The 25723-nt window shown below is 43.2% G+C and overlaps 1 protein-coding gene across 3 annotated transcripts; it reads left to right on the top strand.

Annotated features, from left to right (window-relative positions):
* Window positions 1–882: 882 nt before the first annotated feature.
* PKM (pyruvate kinase M1/2) lies at window positions 883–25080 on the top strand. Of its 3 annotated transcripts, none has more exons than XM_040413683.1 (11): window positions 883–1031; window positions 7169–7331; window positions 7877–7968; window positions 8367–8498; window positions 10743–10929; window positions 13688–13958; window positions 14978–15128; window positions 15213–15365; window positions 18000–18166; window positions 23652–23833; window positions 24597–25080. In XM_040413683.1, exons 2-11 carry the CDS (start codon window positions 7175–7177, stop codon window positions 24701–24703), a joined length of 1599 nt encoding a protein of 532 aa, XP_040269617.1. In that variant the 5' UTR covers window positions 883–1031; window positions 7169–7174; the 3' UTR covers window positions 24704–25080. The 3 variants fall into 3 exon arrangements, with proteins under 3 accessions (XP_040269617.1, XP_040269618.1, XP_040269619.1); XM_040413684.1 differs by lacking the exon at window positions 18000–18166 and adding an exon at window positions 17553–17719; XM_040413685.1 differs by having other exon boundaries at window positions 884–1023.
* The last annotated feature ends 643 nt before the right edge of the window (window positions 25081–25723 follow it).

The following is a 25723-nucleotide window of genomic DNA, read 5'->3' as shown; positions in this document are numbered from 1 at the left end:
AAAAAATGTTTTGTCTCACTCTCATTTCTTCTTGTTGCATGTTGAAGCTCTACTTGGAACCTTGTTAAGATCCAACAATGTAAAATATGATTTTTCAAGTGGTTTTAAACTTTTGATCAGGACTGTAGTATTACTGTATCTGTAGAGAAATGAGGAACCGCACTCTGTTTAGAAGTAATATCACCGGTGCCAATCAAGGGCTTAGTATTACTGTATACATTATTATTTTTGTTATAATAAAGTACTTCATATAAGCGTCTATGAGAGGCTGACCCACGGTGTAATTCAATAGCTTCACGCCTTCACCATACAAAGTTACCAACCTATTTCTAGTTTTCTTTTAGAATTGTATTATTTCATGATGCATAGCAAAACCAGTGTGGTATTATGTAAGAAAGAAAATGATATAAAATCCCATTTGTTACTTCGGGTAAGTGCTCTGTATGCACTGTAGTTCTAAATGGCATATTTTGCTAGACCCAATTATGAGTGCTTTACTGTCCTTCATCGAAGCCTAATTCACACTTGCGGTACGCGTGCGCCCTACGTGCCCCAGTAATCTCATAACCGCACTCCATCCTGTCAGAGAACTGGATGATGCGGAGAAGCGTTGCACGCATGCGCAGTCAGATTCCCCGAGCACGCACTCGGCAGATGCTACCTTACTGTATTCCGATTGGCTAAGAAAGAGAATGCGTCAGCCATCTAGATTTCATATAAATATCTTTCCGCTCAGAAAAATAGTTCCTCGTCGCTTTATGATTAGTAATTACCTAGTAGTTAACGCACATAAGCTGATTATTAAAAGGAAAAATTGGAGAAATGGATATCTGAGACTTCTCTGCAGGGTAAACGGAGTTTAAAAGAGGTGAATAAAAATAGGCGCAAGGATCTGTGCGGCAGGTGGGGACCGTGCTGCGGCTCTGCAGGGATCACCTTGCTTGAGAAGCTGCCGGCTACTGTCAGACCGGCGACGGAGAGTGAGAAGAGAGGAGTGAGCTGTAATTGTGCTGCCACACCCAGGTATACAGGTAACACGCTCCTTACCGCTATTCCTATGTAAAGTCAGGACTGCAGCAGTAGCCATGGGATCTGCTTAGGGCTGTGAATAGAATTCTAGTCACACGAGTATACAAAGAAAGTGACGCATGAGTGAGCCTCCCGTATTTGTGTGTGTGTGTTTGTTTTTTCTCCTCAGTCTACAATGTCTTCATGTTAATATCCATTATACATGATTTACAGAATCACAGTGAAGGCTTGTGAGACTTCAAAGATGGCTGCCTCTCCTTTTAGAAAGTGCTACATCCCTCGTCACCATGGAGATGCAGGGAGGTGTGTCTGCTGGGGTTCCCTTAGTGTGCCAGGCCTTGGGGTTCAGCAGATTGCCAGACCTGTGGCTGCATATCCCTAAGGCAAGGGACCTCCCTATTGCCAGCCAATCGGAGTTTATCTTCTATTTGTTAAACTGCCCAGGAGAGATGAGAGGTGCGCTGTGATTGGCTGTGTGCAGGTTCACTACATTATGCTGTAAACTTATGAATCATTTGAAAAAACAGGAGATATATATAATTTGCACGCTTTACTGTGAAGTCTCATTAAAAGCATGTCTTTATGATCACAGACCCTCTAGATAGGTTAGGATCCTCTTAAGTTGTGTGTATAATGCATGTTGGCAGGCACTCCCCTTTAATAACTGTGTGACTTACTGGTAATCATACCGACTAGGGGCAGATCGGAACTTGTAGACAGTATTAGGTAAGTGTACGTGTATGATTGCTCCACTAGCTGTTTGTCTGGCCCTTAAGGCTGGGTTTTCATGCAGTGGCTCTGGTCTTGATCTGACTCACATCATATAGTAGTATGTGGAGTTTTGCTTGCTTTTCTGTTCATTTCGTACTGTGGTGGGCAGCCTTGTAGAGGAGGGGGCGCTGGTATTTTGGGCACTGGATATCTATGGCGTGTCTAAATAAAGCAGCCTTCAGGGAGATGCGCTGTGAACCTGTCAAGGTCATCAGTGCGGTGGATGGCTATGGACCTCCCTCTACAGGCTGACTACATCAGAGCATGGGTCAATAGGTTGTCGGCTAGCTAGAACTGTCGCATGTAGACCCCGGGCCATATATGATGTATGTAAACGTGTTCACATGTGTAATATCATGTCCTTGTGCCTCGGTACACCTCCCTGTAGTGCTCCTGTTCTCTGGTAAAGACCCCTTACTTATTCACGTCTGCAGAATTTCATCATCATCATCTTTCAGAATGTGGTCCTGCTCCTGAGACCCCGCCAGGGCGAGCAGCCGCCAGCCAGGCGGTTTCCCTATGTCAGCCTTGTAATATGCAGGTGGCTTGAGTCTGCCACAGCAAAAGCCTCTTCCCTCCAGCTCCGGGATCAGCAACCTCTGGCACTCCAGCTGCTGTGAAACTACAACTCCCAGAATCCACATTTCTTTTCTATGGGAGTCACAAGAACAGCCAAGTAAATGTGCATGCTGGGAGTTGTAGTTTCACAGCAGCTGGAGTGCTGAAGGTTGCTGATCCCTCCACTAGCTCATAGAAGGGGGTAGCCCCTTTAACGGCTAAAGACCATGCAGCTCAGTTCAGGGGAATGAAAATACTGAGCACAAGTGGTACAACATCTTTTTTTTTTTTTTGGTGTACAAAAGTCCTTTTTTAACACCAAACATTTGCGACTTTTCACAATACTCCAACGCCATTGTCACTTTTTAGAAAAATGGGTGGGACTAAGCAGAGAGGGGGCGGGCAACGTCGGTCGGCTCAACACATGAATAATTAAGATGGAAATTGTAGATGTCATTTCAGTTTCTGGCGCTTGGACAGCACAATGATGCAACCAATTTCTAAGGGTGCCTTAACACAAGGTGGAGAGTTCCGCCAGAAAATCCCCCAGGGGCAGATTTTGGTGCAGGTTTTTACACATGGCTTAGGATGAGGATTTCTGAGCAGATTACATCCCCATTGAAATAAATGGAGACGTTCTGCTCCAGAAAATCCATAGCACATCGTTATTTATCGCTGACTAATGTTATGGGATTGACACTTTTCAACCCCATAGGATAACATGGGGGGGGGAGTCTTTATGTGGCGGATTTTCTGCTACGTGTGAAGGAACCCTTCAGAGGCGTGTGGATCAGTGGTTGGTCCGACTTTCAGCATTCCTGCCCTTTGAAGAGGCTGAAGTTCTGGTCCTAGGCCTGTGATGACCCATCAGTCACATGGCCTTTGGGCAGCCCAGTCCCATTCAAGTGAATGCGATCGAGCAGCTGAACCAAGCGCAGCCACTATCCAAGGTAGAGTGCTGAGACAGGTATATGATCAAGAGGTATATTCAGAGGCTGCGGAACCAGGAATTGGACCCCCATGGATCTGATGTTGACTAGCACTGGTCATCAGCATTTCTGGAAAGCTCCTTTTTTGTGCAGCTGAATATCCTGATGTCCTCCTGCTTTATTTTTTTGCTGGGAATGGATCCCAGCAGGAGAACTGATGTCCCACTCTGGGATCTGATCCTGTTGCTGCTGGTTTAATAGACCAGTAGGTGAAGATCTCCTCTCTAATGGTCTTTACATCCTCATTGCTTAGTCAGAGGCTTCCTGTATGCTGCAATACAGAGGAATAGCTGAGTAATATCCTTTTAGAAAACCCAGTTGTATCAACTGGTGACCAGGGGCCTCCCCTGCCCTTGTGCTGGAATTTACCAGACGCATCATGCCTCTCTTCTGTGTAGGGACTGTCATGACTAGCCTACTCCATGATGTCCTTATGAGATGAGCGATAGACCCTTCCAGCTCCTTAGGTTATGGAATATTTTTTCAGGCCAGGTTCACACTACAATCTTCTTGCTATTGCATTGTTTTTTAGTAAGTTGATCCACCTGATGCAATTTGGATTTAGGAGGATCAGAGGGTGTGGGTTCTCTGGCCTGCTCCCCATGTGACGTGCTCGTGTGCTGCTGCACGTCCAAACTGGGGTTTCCAGGCAGAGGGAGGGGTCTCATGGTGGCAGGTCCTACAAGAGATGCTGCCAGAGCAGTGCCAGTCCCTGAGAGGAGGCAGCCGCAGCATTGCATCAGGTACGCCCCACACGTATCTCACAGTGAGCGCTTTATTAAGTCGGCTTTTACAGTGTCTGGTGGACTGGCATGGTGGTGACTGGTTTCAGCATTCATGTTCTTTCCTTACCATAAGATGTGAGTCATCCTGATGAAATGATTCATTTTCTGACACACTGCCTGTAGTCTTCTGAGATGGTTTGTGAGTGGCTTTTTCCTTCTGCACACTGATGTATAACGACATCCTTGTGTATGTGAGCGGTTTCTTGCTTGGCTCTCAGATACTGTGCGGTAAAGGGATGGAGAAGTGTATGAGGAGGCTTTATTCTGCTCAAGTCCTTGCCAGCTGTTTTTACGATTACACATAGGGCAGTTTTCTTCTAGTCCTTATGCGGCAGGAGGGGGTGTATTATCACTGGGAATAGAAGAAACGTAGCGATGCTATTTATCAGGTATAGATGTCAGTTCTATTACTCCATGCAGATCTGCTGAGAATTTATACCTACAGGGTCTGAGTCTCTGGGTGTACAGTAACAATACTCTATGTGATAATCCTGCTTTGCTTGCTGTTCTGTACGGAGTCGGTGCTATTTTTTGTTTCCTAAGGGCTCATGCACACGACAATGTGCTGGCCGTTCCGTGCATTGGGAACTGCAATTTGCAGTCCCCAATGCACGGCAACATCCGTGTGGCAGCCGCAGACAGATTCGGTCCCATTCAACTTGAATGGGTCCGTGATATGTCCGCACCACAAAAAAGTAGTGCATGCACTACTTTTTTGTGGTGCGGAGGCACGGACAGAAAACCCATGGAAGCACTCCGTAGTGCTTCGGTTCCGTGCCTCCGTTCCGCATCTCCCGGATTGCGGACCCAATGAAGTGAATAGGTCCGCGGTCCGTGATGCAGGATGCACACGGCCGGTGCCCATGTATTGCGGACCACGGGGGGCACACAGTTGTGTGCATGAGCCCTAAGGCTGATGTCACACAAATTATTTTTTTGTGCCATTTTTCAGTTTTGGTGTGCTTTGTTTTATGGCAGCATTGTCAGGACTAGTGATGAGTGAACTTGTGTTTTCAAGTTCGACGTACAAGGTTCGGGTTATCTAACAATTCCGCTACCACGGATCATATGTCATGGTCCGTGGTAACTGAATCCATAACGGAATTCTTAGATAACCCGAACCTTTGTACACCGAATTTGAAAACACAAGTTCACTCAACACTAGTCAGGACACGCATTGTTTTGTAGTATTTTTTTTTTTTTTTTCCACCCTGACGGTGCGTTTTATTTTTATTTTTTGTTTGGGGGGGGAGACGGACAGGGTTATTGGCCTTTTTTTTTTTTTTTTTTTTTTTTTTAAATTGCATTCACTTCAATTTCCAGGTGTTTTAGTCCCCATAGAGTGCTGTCCGCATCCAAGCCGCAAAAACTGTGGCTCGGATGCGGACCAAAACAACGGTCGTGTGCATGAGGCCTTACTCGTGGTTTTTGGCGCGGAAACGGCTGTGGATTCACCCTCTCCATTACAAAGGGTGAAATCCACGGAGATCCAATGCATAAATTGAAATGCTGCAGATTTCAAATCCACACCGCAGGCCAGTTTACACTGTGGATCCTCCACCAGATATAAAGGAAAGACTCCTTCATGCTGGATCCACTTCTGGCTTTTGATAAAAAAAATCTCATAAAAAAAAAACATTTAAATAAAATAATAAAATGTGCAAAACCACCTAAAAGGGATAATTGAGAATATTTTTTTTTTTTTATTGGTTCTGTTTTTAAGCAGAGGCCCAAATGTGCTGAACAGTTGTTTAGCAGCAGATGCCAGCATTAGTAGTGCATGCTCTGTGACCACTGCTCCATACATAGAGAGCTGAGCTCTGTACTGCAATCCCTTTACCTCCGTGCACTACCACTCCATTCACACAGGAGACTTGGGGACGCCCAGTCTCATAATCAGTAGAGGTCCCAGCATCCCTGATGTAATGATAAATGGCCATGCACCAACCCTGACACATGAGACGTAAGAGTTGGGTCTCATTCACACGAGCATATGTCGCAGTGCCCGTAGTGCAGACCGCTAACAGCGGGTTCACAATACACAGACACCAGATGTGCGGACCGATTGACGTCAGTGTGTACGCGATCTGCAACATATGGCAAACGACAGGACATGTCCTGTCCATTGCGGTGCGGCGGCACGGACTCGAAAGCCCATGGAGGTGTTTTTCAGTGGGCTTCCGATCCGTGCTATTGGCGGTCTGCAACACGGGCACAGTGGCCATACGTTCGTCTGAATGAGCCCTTATTGGCAATACTGCACCATGACGGTAATATTCAGACTTGTGTATTGAGGATTTGTGTTCTTCCATAATGAATAGGACCTCGATCCAGAGCCTTCCACAAATATCCTGCATTCTCAGTTAGATTCCATGCAGTGGCCACATTCTCGCCATAGAAGTCAATGAAGCCTTGTAAAATGGATTATGGATCCATAAGTAATAGGGGGACAGTGCAGCTCTTAAGGATATTGTCCCATGAATAATGTAAAAAAATGAAAATCAGACATCATATAGTACATGACAATCTCTTTCTAAGAAAGGTAGAACCAGCCCTGTACCTCACATGGATCCATTCATTGCTCTGCTACATTTATATCAAGCTGACAGCTCAAGGGGAGTGTCTTCTCTGCTGCAGCTAAGGGGGCGTGTCCATGCTCTCCCTATCACAGCTCGGGAGGCAGATGAAGGATGAAACTGAGCATGTGCGGCCTTCTCAGTGAGCAGGACAAAGAAATAAGAAATTAAGTTAGTAGCTATACAACATTTTTAATTAAATGTAATTAGAAAAGTGTTCAGATCCAGGTGCTGGTTTTATATTTTTCGTGGGACAACCCCTGTAAAGTACACAGCACTGACATAAATATGAAGCTAAATTGCTCAACTTTCTAGAGTTGTATTTCAAGACAGTGTGAGGCCGAAGAGACGTGTAGTGTTGGTTTCTTGTCTACGCAATCCATTTTTCTATTTCACTGCATAGATAAGGTAAATGCTTCTTTTTTGTCCGGTCCTTAAAAGAAGATTTATTTTTGCACAGGTCACCATGTCTAAGTCCCCAGCATCAGATGCCGGCAGTGCCTTTATCCAGACACAGCAGCTGCATGCCGCAATGGCAGACACCTTCTTGGATCACATGTGCCGTCTGGACATTGACTCTGAGCCCATAGTAGCACGCAATACTGGAATTATCTGCACCATTGGTAAGTTGTGTTTATTTATTATAAATCACTTCAGCTTGTGATGAGCATCAAATGGGTTTCCAGGATTTTGATATTCATGAATTTCAGGATAGCTCATCAATATCAGATAAGCAGAGGTTCAACTCTTGGCACCCCGCCGATCAGCTGTTTGAAGAGGCCACAGCACTCGGGTTAGTGCCACTGTCTCTTTCTAGACCACTGACCTCACGTTCATTGGTTATGTGGCCTAGGCGCAGCTCAGTCCGATTTAGGTGCAATACGAAGTACAGCCACTGTACAGTGAGTGGCACGGTGACAAAGCTACATTGATCACCAGATCGCCACAGCCTGTTCAAACAGCTGATCAGCGGGGGTGCCAGGAGTCAGACCCCCAACAATTAGATATAGATAACCTACACTGAAGGTAAGCAATCAAAATCCAGGAAAAGCCCTTTAATTTGTGGAATGTGCATGATGCTGTATGGTGGCTTTGTGTACGACATTGAAGCATATTAAGAAATGTTACTGGATCTGTGTGAATGGACTTTCATTTATTCTTCCTCTAGGGCCAGCATCTCGCTCGGTGGAAATACTGAAAGAAATGATAAAATCGGGAATGAACGTCGCTCGTCTGAACTTTTCCCATGGGACACATGAGGTTAGGCTTGTGTATATCAGTAACCTGCTCTCAGCCAGTGCAGTAGAAGGTCACCGGAGAAATCCAATCTGCTCTCTGCAGCTGTTTGCTATAAAAATAGAATATTTTTGTGGGGGGGGGGGGGGGGAGTAGTTAGTATTTGTGTTCTTTAATTTTTCTAAAAACGTAACCCCTTTACTGTGTGCAATCTTTAGTTTTCCCCGAAACTTGGCAGATCAGTGTCTAATTATTCAGTAATGCCATGTGCACAGTGCCAACTGGCAGCAGAGCTCACTTGTTTCTTGAGGTGTGCCTATATCGGTATCAAATAAGCTATCCAGTGGAGGCTATTTGTATGGCTGCTTGCCAAATGACAGTTCAAAATGTAGTTTAATATTAATTTCTTATCTTTCTTACAGTACCATGCAGGCACCATCACGAATGTCCGAGAAGCCACAGAGAGCTTTTCTTCTAACCCCATCCTGTATAGACCAGTGGCTGTGGCATTAGACACTAAGGGACCAGAAATTCGCACTGGGCTTATCAAAGGAGTAAGTATTGTCATTTCCAAGTATGGAAGAAGTCATGTGGTAAGACTAGATTGAGAAAACTGCAATCCCATTGCGAGATTGGTGGTGACCCCCTGGTGAGTGACATTGCTGTAAAAGTATTTATTTATTTATTTATTTTTTTGTCGTCTTGGATACATTCACAGATATCTGTGGATGGAGTCATTGAGATGCTGTATGAGGGGAAGTGATCACAGGTTGATCCCGCTCTGTTCTGCACATGCATAAGGGTCTTTAGCAGTATATGTTTAATATGTGTTGGACCTTGGGATGCTCCTGGTGCATACATTAAAGGGAATCTGTCACCAGGAAATTCACTGTTAAAGAGGTCACCACAAAATACAATGCTATCTGAAAGCACCATGTTATAGAGCAGGAGGAGCTGAGCAGATTGATATATATTTTTGTGGGAAAAGATTCGGTAAAACCTGTAATTTATACATTTCTGTTTGCTTTCGGTACAGGAGGGAGGGGTTATCAGTGACTGACGGCTATCTCTGTATTCATTCTTATACACACAATGCCATCAATCACTAATAACACCTTCCTCCTGTACCAATAGCTGTTCACAGGGCTGCAAAACAAGAAAATATATAAATTACAGGTTTTTACAGATTTTATTTATTTTTTTTCCACAAAAATATACATCAATCTGCTTAGCTCCTCCTGCTCTATAACATAGTGCTTTCCGATTGCATCGCATTTTGTGGTGACAGGTCCTCTTTAAACCAGGCACAGTGATGAATGTAATGGTACATTTCACTTAGCAGCCCTGTCCTCTCCTTGATTGACAGTGATCGTCATTTCGTCTGTCCCTGTCAATCAAAATTCAAAGGTGGCACAGTGGAGAGGAGATGTTTATTGTTGTCCATGGGAGGGTTTTTTACACATACTGTGACCTGTGCAGAGGTCACTGTACAGGGAGGGGGAGCAGATAAATTGTGATAACAGACCATTATGAATGGTGGACCTTCTGTCAAGTATAAAGACATCTCACTGTAATCCTGCCTCTGATAATGACATGACTGCTGAAAAGTGATTTCTACAGAACGGGTATTCGGCTTAGGCCTCTTTCACACTTGCGTTGTTGGGATCCGGCATGCACTTCCGTTGCCGGAGGTGCCTGCCGGATCCGTAACAACGCAAGTGTACTGAAAGCATTTGAAGACGGAACCGTCTTCCAAATGCTTTCAGTGTTACTATGGCACCCAGGACGCTATTAAAGTCCTGGTTGCCATAGTAGGAGTGGGGAGCGGGGGAGCGGTATACTTACAGTCCGTGCGGCTCCCCGGGCGCTCCAGAATGACGTCAGAGCGCCCCATGCGCATGGATGACGTGATCCATGTGATCACGTGATCCATGCGCTTGGGGCGCCCTGACGTCACTCTGGAGCGCCCGGGGAGCCGCACGGACGGTAAGTATGCTGCTCCCCTGCTCCCCGCTACACTTACCATGGCTGTCAGGACTTTAGCGTCCCGGTAGCCATGGTAACTATTCAGAAAAAGCTAAACGTCGGGTCCGGCAATGCGCCGAAACGACGTTTAGCTTAAGGCCGGATCCGGATCAATGCCTTTCAATGGGCATTGATCCCGGATCCGGCCTTGCGGCAAGTCTTCAGGATTTTTGGCCGGAGCAAAAAGCGCAGCATGCTGCGGTATTTTCTCCGGCCAAAAAACGTTCCGTACCGGAACTGAAGACATCCTGATGCATCCTGAACGGATTACTCTCCATTCAGAATGCATTAGGATAATCCTGATCAGTATTCTTCCGGCATAGAGTCCCGACGACGGAACTCTATGCCGGAAGACAATAACGCAAGTGTGAAAGAGCCCTTAGTGGTCAGTACAGAAGCTATTTTTATTTTATTTTTTGTATTGACATGAAAAATTTAAACAAAGCATTACCAAAAACTCAGAAAAATCATATCACATGTAAAAACGTCAGTTATACAATACATCCTTTTTCTGATGACACATTCCCTTCAAGTCACTTTGACACTATTTATGAAAATCGGATAGATCTGACATGATTTGAGTAGGTCCTTTTTATTAGAATGGTGTCATTTTCACAATTCTCGATAAATAGGTAAAAAAATTGTGGAGGATAGATATAAACCCTTGATGCAAAACATGGACACAAATGTCTCCAACTAGAACCATAAAGCTTTTGACTCATGTTATGAAATGCAAATTAATGTATGTTAACTAACTGGAGCTGTTTCTGTAGAGTGGCACTGCAGAGGTCGAACTGAAGAAGGGGGCCACCCTTAAAGTGACCCTTGATGATGCCTACCAGGAAAAATGTGATGAAAATGTTCTGTGGGTTGATTACAAGAATCTAATCAGAGTGGTGCAGCCCGGCAGCAAGATATATATAGATGATGGACTCATTTCCCTGCTTGTTAAAGAGCTTGGTCAGTAGATGGTAATCTGTGTAATCTGGCTTTTCTATCCTTTGCTTTAGTTAGACTCCCACAAAAAATTAAATACATTATTCTCTGACCTGTTTAAAAAGGTACAGTAAATGATGTAAACTGTAGTGATGGTAATCTTCTTACCAGTGACTGTATATGGGAGTTATGCCCTCCCTTCTGAATCTCAGCTGTGTCATGTGACCAGCACTCTGACTTTCCAAAAAACCACAGCATCTTATTTGTTGACAGGAAGCCAGTTTCTCTGTGTACTCCTATGGGAACCTCAATGTCGGTCTCATAAAAATGAATAGATTAGTATCTGACTTGTCCTGTGTCAGTTGAAGAGTGCGGGTCACATGACATGGCTGAGGATCAGAAGAGAGGTTATAACTCACAAATACAGTCACTTGAGAAGGTTAGAGAATAAAAATGTTGGTGGGAGTCCTATTTTAAGATGTATCATATTACAAACCACATCTCTGTATATAGCGGACTAGCTATGTATTGCCTACAAGGTTTGTCAGTCTGCAGAATTTTATGAATGCTCCTGAAATGAATAGTCTTAGAGGTCCTGCAGACAAACTGGCCTTAAATGAAGCCAGTATTCTCTGCTCTGCACTGATGAGGGGTAATTACCCTGAAACTGTCTGCAGATAAGGTGCTGGCTTATTTAATATCTGAGTTATGTCTCGAGGCCTATTTGAAGGGTTGAATATTGACTTGTATGATAGCTGCCTTACATCTGGTGGAATTAGAGGCAGAGCTTGTTAAGGCTCCATTCAGACGTCCGTAGAATGGGTCCGCATCCGTTCCGCAATTTTACGGACCCATTCATTCTCTATGGGGACGGAATGGATGCGGAGAGCATACTATGTGCTCTCCGCATTTCTAAAGCGCGGCTTCTGTTTGACAGTTCCTGAGTATAGGTCATCAGTATCAAAAGCTCAGAAAATCCCTATAAAACACTGGAATGAAATGAGGAAGGAATGTAGTAGAAGGGCATAGTTACAGTGATCTAAAACATTACTTATTAAACATGATATCAGGTCATCAGGACTAATTAGAGTACCGTATATACTCAAGTATAAGCCGACCCGAGTATAAGCCGAGGCCCCTAATTTTAAGACTAGGGAATGCACACACTCTACATTATATATACACACATCTGCAAGAGGTTGACTCAGATTGATGGGAGTCTGACTCCCTGTATTTAATGCAGAGTGTGTGCATTATATACACACACACACTCTGCATTAAATACAGGGAGGGGAGGCTGTGCAGGGGCCGGTACTTACTGCCGGTGTAAATCTCGCGGTCTGCTCCCAGTGTAAATCTCGCGAGATTTACACTGGGAGCTTAAAGGGACACTGACAGGCCTTCTGAGCATAATTAGCTCTTTATATGCCCCCCTAGGTCTTATAATAAGTTTCCAATTCATATAAGTATTATCCCTGTGCGCATTGTAAAACGTTAAAAATAATCTTTATAATCACCTGTCCTTTCTGCCCAAGGGGCATTCTTTGTGCCGCATTTGTGCCCAGCCGCGTCCCAACTGCCGGATCCTTAGACACGCCCATCTCATTAGTATTCACTTTGCTGGGCGGTATTTTCCTGTCCCCGACATTCGGAGATCCTGCGCATGCGCCCGGCACCCTCGCTCGCCGGGATCACATTGCGCCAAGTGAATACTAATGAGATGGGCGTGTCTAAGGAGCCGGGCAATGTAAGTTGCCATAATACAGACCTAGACTCGAGTATAAGACGAGGGGGCTTTTTGAGCACAAAAATATGTGCCAAAAAACTTGTCTTATACTCGAGTATATACGGTATGTACTAAAGGGATGGGGTATATGTGTAATGTATTTTAGGCAGGATGAACATTCAAAGAATAATCCAATGATAGTGGCAAGTACCATAGTTATCCCAGTGCATGTAATGAGACACAGACCTCGTAATAAAAGTAAAGCGCAATTGAAATTCACTTAGAATTTTTGGATAGCTAAACTATTGTAGTTTTGGTTAGTATAGTTTTTCTCTGTTCCTTTAGTGCAGAGGTCAATGAGTCCTGTTTCACAAAGCAACAAGGGGAGTGATCATTTATAAATACGAGAGCTTAAAAGGGTTGGCTAAGATTTAAAGGGGCTTCCCAGGATTGACCTAAAATCGCCACCAGCAACAAGTCCTAGTGTAGGTGCTGGGGCCCCACTACACGCTATGCTCTGGTACTTGCATATACTACATATTGGTGAGTTTTCCTGTCTGCTCAGCCATGATGGCTTATCATAGGCAGGAATGCATCATTACCATCTATTGTAAGAGCAGTGTAGTGAGACCCTGCCCCCTCACCCCTTACACAGCTCTGCAAGTGGTGGCAACCAGTTCTGTTAATTTTATAGGAAGCATTGGAAGTGTAAAACTAAAAAATAAAGTTTTGATTTTCTAATCTGTCCCTCAAAGGCCAGGAAAGACCATTCCCCCAACTTATTCGGAGAATCATATTTATTTCACACAGGGACCCGCTCCTATCTGGCATTTGTGGCATATTTTTGCAATATGTCACAAATGCTGAGATGGGAAAACCCCTTTAAGTTGTGTTGTGCAGCAATATGTAAAAGTTTTGGGATATAAAATCCTGAAAAGACATAGCTGATCTTCTACTGTGTTCTCACATAATTATGAAAATCATCTATAAGAAAAAGCTGGGGAGGAATTGTGGTTGCCTGTTGAAAATCATACTTTTGTTTTACTTCCTTTCCAGGCCCTGACTACTGTTTGACTGAGGTAGAAAATGGAGGATCGCTCGGTAGCAAAAAAGGAGTTAACCTACCAGGAGCTGCAGTAGACTTGCCAGCGGTGTCAGGCAAGGACGTCCAGGATCTTAAGTTTGGAGTTGAGCAGGGAGTTGACATGGTTTTTGCGTCCTTTATCCGCAAGGCATCTGATGTCCATGCTGTGCGAGAAGTTTTGGGAGAGAAAGGAAAGAACATTAAAATTATAAGCAAGATAGAGAACCATGAAGGAGTACGAAGGTAGGTTTGACTGCTGGTTGAGAGGCAGTATAATTCGTGGAATGGCCCTAATTTACTATTGACTCTGTGCCTCGATTTTATTTATTTTTAATTTTTAATTTATTTTTTGTTCTACAATTTTGGCGCATTTTGCTGAAGAAAAGTGGGCAACACAAATATCTCAGTTCAAGGTGTTATACATGTGTGAAAGCCATAATTTCATAATACTGATGACCTATCCTCAGACTAGTAGTAAAAGCAGTGTGAAAGCAGCACTAGTATACCTTCCAGGCCTTCACAGGAATGCCCATCCAGTCTGAAACCCCTGATCCTCTACGGTTGCTCCTTAGATAATCCAAACATAGTTGACGGCATCATGTCCTACAAGGATTTCTTTAATATTTAAATAGAGTCCATAAAAATGTACAAAAAGTGCCAAAGATCGTGCAACGTTTTGACTATAACAGTCTTTCAAGCATGTTTTATATGTTGTAGTCGAAACGTTGCATGATCTTTGGCACTTTTTGTAAATTTTTATGGACTCTATTGGAATATTAAAGAAATCCTTGTAGGACATGCTGCCGTCGATTATGTTTGGTCTATCTTTAGACTAGGTCATCAACATCTGATCAGCAGGAGTCCAACCATCAGCACCCTACCAATCGGCTGTTTGAAGAGACTGCCACGCTCCATAAGTGCCGTGGCCTCTACCTAGACCACGGATGTCCCGTTCATTGGTCACGTGGCCTAGGTTCAGCTCAGTCCCATGGTAAGCTGTGAGGAGGCTATGGTGTTCACTGGAGCACTGTCTCTTCAAACAGCTGATGGACAGGGGTGCCAGCTGTCAGTCCCCCCATAGATCACATACTGATGACGTATCCTGAGGATAGGTCATTAGTGTTAAACACTTCGACACCCCCTTTAAATCCTTCCACGAGAATATACCATTGCTGTTATATACCATTGATTGTAAAAAAAAAAAAAAAAAAAACCTGACCATAACTGATTGTTTCCTTGCTACTTTCAATTTCTACTTCTAGATTTGATGAAATATTAGATGCTAGTGATGGTATTATGGTCGCCCGTGGAGATCTTGGTATTGAGATCCCAGCAGAAAAAGTATTCCTTGCTCAGAAGATGATGATTGGCCGGTGCAATCGTGCTGGGAAACCAGTGATCTGTGCCACACAGGTAATGGTGGCAGTCTGTGTGACTATAGTAGAACCTTGGTAATAAGATGGTGAGTACACAGTTTAGTAACATGATTCTTTTCAGATGCTGGAGAGTATGATCAAAAAGCCACGGCCAACTCGTGCTGAAGGCAGTGATGTTGCCAACGCAGTCCTGGATGGGGCAGACTGTATCATGCTTTCTGGGGAAACTGCTAAGGGAGACTACCCACTGGAGGCAGTGCGCATGCAGCACGCTGTGAGTATTCTGCTGGATCAAACACAACAATTAAGTACGCTACTTAGGGTACTTTCACACTAGCGTTTTTCTTTTCCAGCATAGAGTTCTGTCCTAGGGGCTCTATACCGGAAAAGAACTGATCAGTTTTTTATCTTAATGCATTCTGAATAGAGAGCAATCCGTTCAGGATGTCTTCAGTTCAGTCTTTTTGACTTTTCAGGACGGAGATGATACCACAGCATGCTGCGGTTTTATTTTTGTCCAAAATTCCGGAAACACTTGCTATTGAAATGCATTAATGCCGGCTCCGGCCCCGAGTGTTCCGGCAAAACTGATCCGGCATTGCGGTCTGCGCATGCTCAGACCGCAAAAAATGTGGGGAAAAAAATGCTTGATATGTTTTTTCCGGGTGACAGCGGAAAGACTGATCCAGCATTTCGATGCATTTGTCATATGGATCAGGATACTGATCCGTCTGATAAATGCCATCAGTTTGCATACGTTTTGATCAGTTCCGTTGCCAGAACTGCCAAGCTGGAATCCTCTGCCGCAAGTGTGAAAGTACCCTTAGCTAAATTAGTGTAGCCTCACAAGCACACTTAGACAACATACTTACATTTGCACATTAATAAAGTTATCTACTGAGCATACATCACTAGAACCCACATTTGTACAGTATGTTGTATTTTTATATTTAGTATGTGTGTATGGATATGTGTAAAAAGTGTGTGTGTGTGTATATATATTTTATTTATGTTAGTGGTGGTTGCTGGATCATGTTTTATTTTAGATGTGGTTGGTGTGGCATGCGCTGCTCTATTCGGCTTGCTTTAACGCCTTTGCGTAGTTAGTACTTAGATAGCTTAAGGTGAGCGCTGGCAAGTTCAACCCCTCCACCTCCCCACCCCCATTTCATCACTTTTTGCTGTGCATTTCGCCTATGACCTGTAACTTTATGCTGGATGCATCAGAAGCTTCAAATCCTCACAGTACTGTCAAGCATTGGCTCAGACTGGCTGAGATGTGCCCTCTGCAACCACACACAGGCGCACTTCTCTCACCCCTCATTTTTGCTGCTGGGTAGGACTGTCCTGGCTGTTCCTGGTACTAAGGTGGCTCCTCAGGCATGTTTTTATAGCTTCTGTGGGAGAGTGCTGACAGCGGCAGCCTGCCAGATTACCTATGCTTCAGTATGCACACGTCTCCCTCTGTCACTTAATGGTATACACATTGGTACAAAGACCTTTTTGTTTCATATAAGCAGATGCTGGCACGGAATTTGGCAGTCGTTTTATGATGCTTCATACTGGGGAGCCCCAGTTTTATATAGTTTGTGGCCATGCAGTTCTTGCGCTGGATTATGAAGCTGTGTTGAATAGGTATATATTAATAATATTAACCAGTTCAAGACCAAGCCACCAGACACTACTTTAGTTCATTCAGCTTCTAAAGCCATAACTATATTTTTATTTTTTTGGTGATGCATGAGGCTTTACGCTACTTTCACACTCCGCAGGGATCAACAAAAACGCTTCCGTTACTGATAATACAACTATCTGCACCCGTTATGAACGGGTCCGGTTGTATTATCTGTAAAGGAAATCTGTCACCAGGATAATTGCTATTGAAGTAAAGCCATGGCCTAATAGCACTTAGTACCTTATTTCCAGAAGTGCCTTTGTTCCAGCAATAGATGTTTTTATCTTCTGAAAATCCAGTTTATTTGGTATGCAAATGAGCCAGTAAGGTGCCCAGAGGGGCGCCACTCTTGCAGGAAGGAGCCCAGGCACGCCTGTGAAAGCTTTAATTAAAAATGATGTGACTAAAGGCATGTATTTTAGCAGAATTTTCTGTTTTGTACAAGAGTTAATGTCTTAATGTCTGTAGTCAGTAGCTTGAAGACAAGTCTGGAGGGTTCAAATTAACAATTTTCGACTTGTGTATATCTTCATGTGGAGTCTTATATCCTTCATTGTATTGGGTGCAGCAGCCTGTTGACTGATCTATATTACCAGTGTTCTGTCCCTTTTCTGATTCATACTTTCCTAGTTTCCTGTCTTTAACCCTAGTGTTTCTCTTCTACTCTAACCTTGTGACTTTTGATTCTAGTTTGTAAGTGCAGAGAATCACTCTGCTTTATTTTCTTTCTTTGGTTTATATCCCTCTCTCTCTCCTTTCCCTTTTCTCCTCCCCTCCGGCTCACAGATTGCTCTGGAGGCCGAGGCTGCTATTTTCCACCGCCAACTCTTCGAGGAACTTTCCCGTTTCACCATTAGCTCCAGGCACCGTGCAGAAGCGATGGCTGTAGGCGCAGTGGGGGCATCTTTTAAGTGTTTAGCAAGAGCGCTCATAGTTCTGACAGAGTCTGGCAGGTAGGGCTCACATGTAGCACTATCCATTTTGCTTTTAATGCTGCGACCTCTTGCGCTATTCCAATCCACAGACGAGGCAGGTCAATGGTGTGGATGATGTTTGAATGGGGTCAGTTGAAGTAGGTTCTGTTAAATAAAAGAAAAGTCTGACTGATGTGAATGTCTCCCATCCCATCCTGTTTCCCTTCCTTTTTGCTCATTCATTGACAACCCCCCCCCCCCCCCCACCCTCCATTGCCTGCACATGGCAATTGCGGCTTCCCCATCCAATTGCCGTTAGATCGCTCGCGAGGCGGAGGCAGCCATTTACCACAGACAGCTGTTTGAAGAGCTGAGACGCGTGTCGCCGTTGACCCAGGATCCAACAGAAGCGACTGCTGTTGGAGCAGTGGAGGCATCATTCAAGTGCTGTAGTGGAGCAATCATCGTCCTTACCAAATCTGGCAGGTAGGAGTGGGACTTTTAAAGTTGTATGCTATCCCCTTTTGAGGTCAAGGTCCTTGAGGTAAAATTCTAAAGGCATGAACAATTTTAGCAGTGTTAAAGGGGGTTGTCCCATCTTGGGCATTTGTGCCATACAGCGAGGATTTGCCATGAATGTCAGATGGGTGCCCCACCTCTGGGACCCACTCCTATCTTCAGAACAGAACCCCAAGTGTGCCCAACCTCTATTCACCGTTGTAGTAGTGATTTTTCTGAGGTCTTGTAGTAGTCAGTGGAGAAGACGCTGCACATGTGTTCTGCACTTTTCATTCACTTTAGGGGCCCCATTCAGGAGAGAGGTGTGGGTGCCATCTCTGGGACCTGCTTCTATCTTAACACATATGCATATCGTACTGATATTCCATAAATATCCCAGATGGGACAACTGCTTTTAATAAAGTAATGTTACTTTATAGCAAACTTGTGAAAACTGTATTTCTTTTCCCTTTGTTCAGTGTATCTGTTGCTCTGTTTAAAGCATGTCTCATGAAAATTTACTAAGCTGCTCGAAAAATGGAGTCTTCTATATTCAAATCTATAGTGCTAGATTTCACTATAGATATTGTGAGCAGTAAAATCCACACGTTAAAGGGGTTGGTCACTTTCTGAAGAAATACCTGAAATGACACAAAATTATGTGCACTAGCATTGTAAAGCTGAAAAAATCAAGATTTTTTTGAAATCCTGCACGCTGAGTTAACCTCGTTTTTGTCATACGTTTAACGTATACCAAAAACATTAACGGATGCATCAGTTCCATTGTAAAAAAAAGTATACGTTTTAACGTTTTTTGACTAGACTCTGTAGGACAGAAAAGCGTGATGTGCTACGCTTTTGTATATATTTTTTTTCTTTTCCCAATGTATACGGTCAACGGATGTCAAATGTGATGTGAACCCACCCTAAGCTGTACTTACTGCAGCAGCCATCAGTGGGTACTTTGCTATTTGCAGCAAGCTCCACTTCCATAGTTTTAAACACAGTAGTGATTACATGATTAACCCACTTGACTGCCTCCCCATCTGTGAGTTCCTTCACATGCATTTAGAGCTTAGGCTACTTTGACACTGGCGTTTTGAATTCCGTTTGAGATCCGTTTCAGGGCTCTCACAAACTGTTCAAAACAGATCAGTTCAGCACCAATGCATTCTGAATGGATAAGGATCAGTTCAGAATGCATCAGCTTGCCTCCATTCCGCTCTTGATGCGGACATCAAAACGCTGCTTGTAGCGTTTTGGTGTCCACCTGGTGATGCGGAGCCAAACGGATCCATCCTGACTTACAATGTAAGTCAATGGAGGCGGATCCGTTTTCACTGACACAATATGGTGCAATTAAAAACCGATCCGTCCCCCATAGACTTTCAATGTAAGTCAGGACGGATTAGTTTTGACTTAGACTTTTTTTTGACAGAATAATGCAAACTGATCCGTTCTGAATGGATACAACCGTTTGCATTATAGGTGCGGATCCGTCTGTGCAGATACCAGATGGATTCACACCTAACGCAGGTGTGAAAGTAGCCTTAGTGTATGCACAGATACAAATGTTGAGTTATGAACACGGCAGTACAGATGGGGGGGGGGGCTCTTCGGTAAGGCGCAAAACTTACTATGCCAGTACACATCAGTTTATGTAATTTCAGAAATTTCTTCAGAAAGTGGCCAACCCATTTAATATAAGAAGATATACTGCAGATTTTCAAAAATGTCCATGGCAACTTTCTGTAGTATGGGAATGTGCCTTTACTGTTCCACTGGAAGATGAGGGAAGCCAAAATGAATCCTCACAAGGAGGTTTCTGTACAACAGAGTTCTTATCTATAGTAAGACCCAAAGATTTCCCTGTTACAGGACCCCATATGACTGACAGCCATGTCTTTTACATAGCCTTAAAAACTGACCAAACAATTATAGGTATTAGGTGAATAGGTATTTAAAGGGGTTATCCAACCCCTATAATGCCCCTCATACTGGTCATAGTTACCTGCTCCTGGCACCCGCATCGCTTCTGATGGCCGCTGCTACATCTCCCCATTGCGTGGATCAAAACATTCGGTGACTAGGTGTGCAGCCAATAGCGGGCCACAACGGGAACGAGCCTCCCTAGCATCACTGAGGAGATGCAGCAGTGGCAGTCTGGGCATCAGAAGGGACGCCGGTGGTGGGGAGTGTGGGAAGTATGACCAGTATTTGGGGCCTGGGCATTTTCGGGGAGATTATAGAGAATGGATAACCCTTTTAACCACTTAACTGTTTTGCCCGAGTCCAGCTCGGGCACTGGGAAAAGTAGCTAACTGGAGGGGGAGGGCTGCTTTATATGGCGATATCCCCTGAATGGTAGCAGCCAAAAACATGCAACTGGTCTTGTTTGAAAGCTGACATTCCGGGCTTTTATGCAAGACCAAAACAGCTAAAGTCAAAGCAACAGAGGAGAAATCACTGTTGGGTTTTACTGGCGATTATTCCCGACTCTATTTCTGTTTTTACTTTCTCTTTCAGCTGCATTCACAGCATCCCGATTTCTATCAGTGATATCTTCCCCTGTACTGAACATATTTGTCATTCTGGTATTGTCTGAAAGCTTGGAATGCCAGCTTTCACCCAAGAATGTTTCTAGCAGCTACCATTCAGGAGATAACGGCATCTAAAGCAGCCCTCCACCTCCAGTTAGCTACTTTTCCCACTGCTGGAACTGGACTGGGTCAAAACAGTTAGGGGGTTAACTGGGAGTTTAAGTAGAACAATGGCTGACACGTAGATGATTCCCAGAGGTAAGGTCGTGTGTTTTTTTTTTTTTTTTTTTTTTTTTTAGTACTTCAGACAGCTGAGGTTGCTACTCTGATTTCAGGTGACATTTTCTCATGTGGTTCCTTCACTCTTTGACCTTTATTTGCTGCTTATTTATAGCACTCGACTTTCTATGGCTGGGTCATAGAAATAGTGATTTCCTTGTGAACGAGCATAATACATTGACCATATATCAAGAGCTTCCTAGTGCTTTATTTACAGTACCTTGAAAAATAATTCATTCCTCTTGAACTTTTCCACTTTTTTTTTCACGTTACACCCACAAACTTAAACCAACACAGTATCACATTTGTAGAGTGAAAAGATAAAATGATACATGGTTTTAAATTTTTTTTAACAAGTGTGTAACTTATTCTCAGTATACCTACAGCTGTTCTGTGAAGGCCTCAGAGGTTTGTTAGTGAACATTAGTGATCAAACCGCATCATAAAAACCAAGGTACACACCAGGCAGGTCAGGGATACAGTTGTGGAGAAGTGTAAAGCTGGGTTAGGTTATTAAAAAAGTCTTAAACTCTGAACATCTCACGGATCACTGTTCAGTCTATCATCCAAAAATGGAAGGAGTATGGCACAACTGCAAACCTAGCAATACATGGCTGTCCACCTAAACTGACATCCCAGGCAGAGCACTAATTAGAGAAGCAGCCAAGAGGCCCGTGGTCATTGTGGAGGAGCCGCAGCTCAGGTGGAAAAATCTGTCCACAAGACAACTATTAGTTGTGTACTCCACAAATCTGGCCTGTATGGAAGAGTGGCAAGAAAAAAAACATTTTTGAAAGCAAGCCATAAGAAGTTCCGTTTGCAGTTTGCCACAAGCTATGTAGGGGGCACAGCATAATCTGTGGAAGAAGCTGCTTTGGTCAGATGAGACCAAAGTTGAACTTTTTGGCCTAAATGCAAAATGCTATTGGGGTTATTTATCAAACTGGTGTAAAGTAAAACTGGCTTAGTTGCCCATAGCAACCAATCAGATTTGACTTTTGGAAAATGAAAGGTGGAATCAAATTGGTTGCTATGGGCAACTAAGCCAGTTCTACCTTACACCAGTTAGTTTTCTGCAACACATATGGGGTCATTTAACAAACTCTGCGCGCGCTGAACACACCATCCTCAGCGTGAAACGTGTCGGCAGCATTATGTTGTGAAGCTTTTCTTCAGCAGGGACAGGGAAGCTGGTCAGTTGATGGTAAGATACATGGAGCTAAATACAGGCCAGTCCTGGAGTAAAACCTGGTAGAGGCTTCTAAAGACTTGAGATTGGGGTGGAGGTTCACCTTCCATCAAGATAACTACCCTAAACTTACAACCAGAGCTACAATGGAATTGTTTATCAAAGCATATTCATGTGTTAGAATGGCCAAAACCTAAATCCCATTGAGAATCTGTGCTTGAGCTATTTTGCAAAGATGAATGGACAAAAATTTCTGCCTTTTTTAGATGTTCAAAGCTGGTAGAGACATACCCCAAAAGACTTGCAGCTGTAATTGCAGCAAATTGTGGTCATTGACTCAGGGGGTCTGAATACAAATGCATGCCACACTTTCCAGGTCTTTATTTGTATAAAAATATTAAACCATGTATCCTATTCTTTTCACTTTGCACATACTTGCTACTTTGCGTTGGTCTATCACATAAAATACCAATAAATTGCATATAAGTTTGTGGGTGTTACATGAAAACTATGTGTGTATGAATATTTTTTCAAGGCACTGTGAATCTAACTGGCATTCTTGATAGAAAAGTAGTTTCAAAAGTTAAAACTTGGAATGCTCTGAATTGATACTTGATTCCTGGAATTCCATAAAGATATGACTGTTATCTCAGCAGCAATTCAGTGACTTGTACCTTTTTATTCTCCATGAGCTGAATGTAATATTTAGGCATGGCCAAATTTCCACTGCATGCAGACAATTCTTTTGTAAGGCCAGTAGCACTTTGACACTGCAAAGACATTTCTTTATGAATAAACATTCCTGTTTACATGTAGCAGTCACTACAGATTGGCTTGTCTGGCAAACATTTGCAACCCCCTGGCTTTTTTTTTTTTTTGTCAAAATATTGCAATGAAAAGAAAACCTAAAAATTTTTCTATATTGAAATACAAGAAAAATGTATGACATATTTGAGGGTTTTTTAGCTTCCCGCTACATTGTATGCAATAGTAAATGGTGTCATTACAAAGTACAACTTGTCCCGTAAAAAAAAGAAAGCCCTCAGACGGCTATGTAAACGGAAAAATAAAAAAGAAATTATGGCTCTGGGACGACATGGAGTCAAATGAAAACTGAAAATCACCTGGTACTGTAAGTGTTATGCCAAATTCTTATTAAACTGATTTTGCTGTGTTTATGAGCTGTCCTGGGAACTAGAGATGAGGGATATAGATCAAGCTGTCCAGAGGAATCTATGGGGGCCATACTGTAACTTGTAAGTCTGATTTCATATGGAGGTTCCACATGTATCCAACAGAAGTATTTTGTGTACTCCATCAGATGCATAATATGAAAGTATTCTCCTGTAAAAAAAAATGTTTGCTTGGTCTGTATATATACTGGGACAAAAATATATGCTGCTTAAAATACGGATTTTTTTTCCTAGAAGAAAAAAAAAACTCTACACTATCTATCTGTTTTCAGGTCTGCACACCTGGTATCTCGGTATCGTCCACGTGCTCCAATTATAGCTGTGACCCGTAATGGACAAACTGCACGGCAGGCACATCTCTACCGTGGTATCTTTCCTGTACTATACAAAGAGCCAATACATGAGGCCTGGGCAGAAGATGTAGATCGTAGGGTCAGCTTTGCTATGGATATTGGTAAGACTTGTAGTGGTACATATATGGATCTAAATATATCATATTTTGTTTTATAAGACACTGGATTATAAGATGTATCTAGGTTTTAGAGAAGGAAAATCTGAAAAAAACAAAAAAAAATTTCATCAGACCCCCAATATCATACCAGAAATAACTAAATGGACCTACCTCTCCAGATGGCTTGCTGCTGTTCACCCTGTCGCTATTTCGCCGTGCTGCCGCTCTGTCCCCATTAACTATAATGGGGGGCAGAGCTCTGGCGCAGCATGGAGAGGCCGCCAGACTAAAGTCGGGCATGCAGTACTTTTAGTCCGGCGGCCTCTCACCGTGCTGTGCCGGAGCTCCGCCCCCGTCCCCATTATAGTCAATGGGGACGGAGTGGGAGGACTGATCCATCCTGCCGCTGGTGTGAAAGTAGCCTTATCTGTCCTTTTTTAGACTTTTCTTTTTTTTTTTTTTTTTTTTTTTTATGATCCACCCCTGATTGTGGCTTCCAAAACTGCATCAGGAAACCTTACCACGTGGCCATACCTAATGTCTCCATTTATGAATGGCATGCAGTCCTGGATTTAGGAGAAATGCTAGGGAATGCAATTGATATACTGGAAGTATAAAAAATGATGGGGATGTGCTTAGCTTGTAAAGGAAATCTCTTTTGTAGAATTGGGATAATATATTTATACTGTATAATAACCGTTAGAAGTATTGAAGTGTTTTGCGTGTGCTGTTTTTCCTAATTTATATATATTTTTTTGTAATATAGGTAAAGCCCGTGGTTTCTTCAAGACTGGTGATGTTGTCATCGTACTAACTGGCTGGCAGCCAGGTTCTGGTTTCACCAACACCATGAGGGTGGTCCCAGTTCCTTAAATGTTACCATATTCCAGCAGCTCTCGCTCACCCCCTCCTTTTTTCTTTAAAGTACACGCTGGCAGCCACCATTAGCCCATTGCTTTGTGTGGGACAGGCAGTACTGCGTGTGTAAATGGCACTGTTCTGCTGCTAGTTAAACTCCCTTTTAGTAATGATTAGAAGTGCTGCACTCCATGGGAAAAGATTTAGTGCTATTTGTGCTCACACTCCTTCTACTGTCCCATACCACAGTGTGCTGTAAGAGTGTCCTTTGTGTGTCGTCTATGAGCCGCTGTGTAGCTTGTATGGTAATGGGTATGTTCATATCCCAAATTGTCGACAACTTGCTGACGGCGTGCTCAATTTAGTGTTAAATAAAGCCACGCTAATAAGCACCTCGTGTTTGTTTCATGATTTGGTATTTCTAAAAATGGAGCGGTCTTCTGGCACTGACTTGTTAATATGGTAAAGGGTAGTTTCAGACAAACGTGTTCACTGTGGGAGCTGTATTTCCCATAATGGTCACTACTCATCTGAAGTGTATTCGCAGCATCATAGTGATATGTGAATTCCTTCCTGACTGAGTCTACTCACCTGTAGTCGCAGAATACTGTGACTACAGTAGACTTGCGTATAGGAAGGAATACACAACATTATAAATCATGCTGCTGAATATTCACTCCAGATGTGCATTGTCCAAAACTGGGAAATACAGCTCCCACACTGAACGTTTGTCTGAAACTACCGTAACCTAAAACTGCAAATCTGATGACTAGTAATATAGTTGGTGTAGATGGGCCAGTTGCTTAAAGGGAATGTTTTATGTATTTAATGTTAGCTTTTTATTTATGTATTTATTTATTGTATTTATTTCCTTTTTAAAAGTTTACTAGGGGGCAGCAATATTATTGATGCACCTTTCCTTCCTGTTAGGGATGAGCGAATTGACTTCAGATGAAACATCCGAAGTCGATTCGTATAAAACTTTGTTCCAATACTGTACGGAGCAGGAGCTCCGTACAGTATTAGAATGTATTG

Source organism: Bufo bufo, chromosome 1 (genome assembly GCF_905171765.1).
Source record: "Bufo bufo chromosome 1, aBufBuf1.1, whole genome shotgun sequence".
In the NCBI taxonomy this organism is placed as follows: Eukaryota; Metazoa; Chordata; class Amphibia; order Anura; family Bufonidae; genus Bufo; species Bufo bufo.
This window is presented reverse-complemented; position numbering and strand designations above follow the sequence as displayed.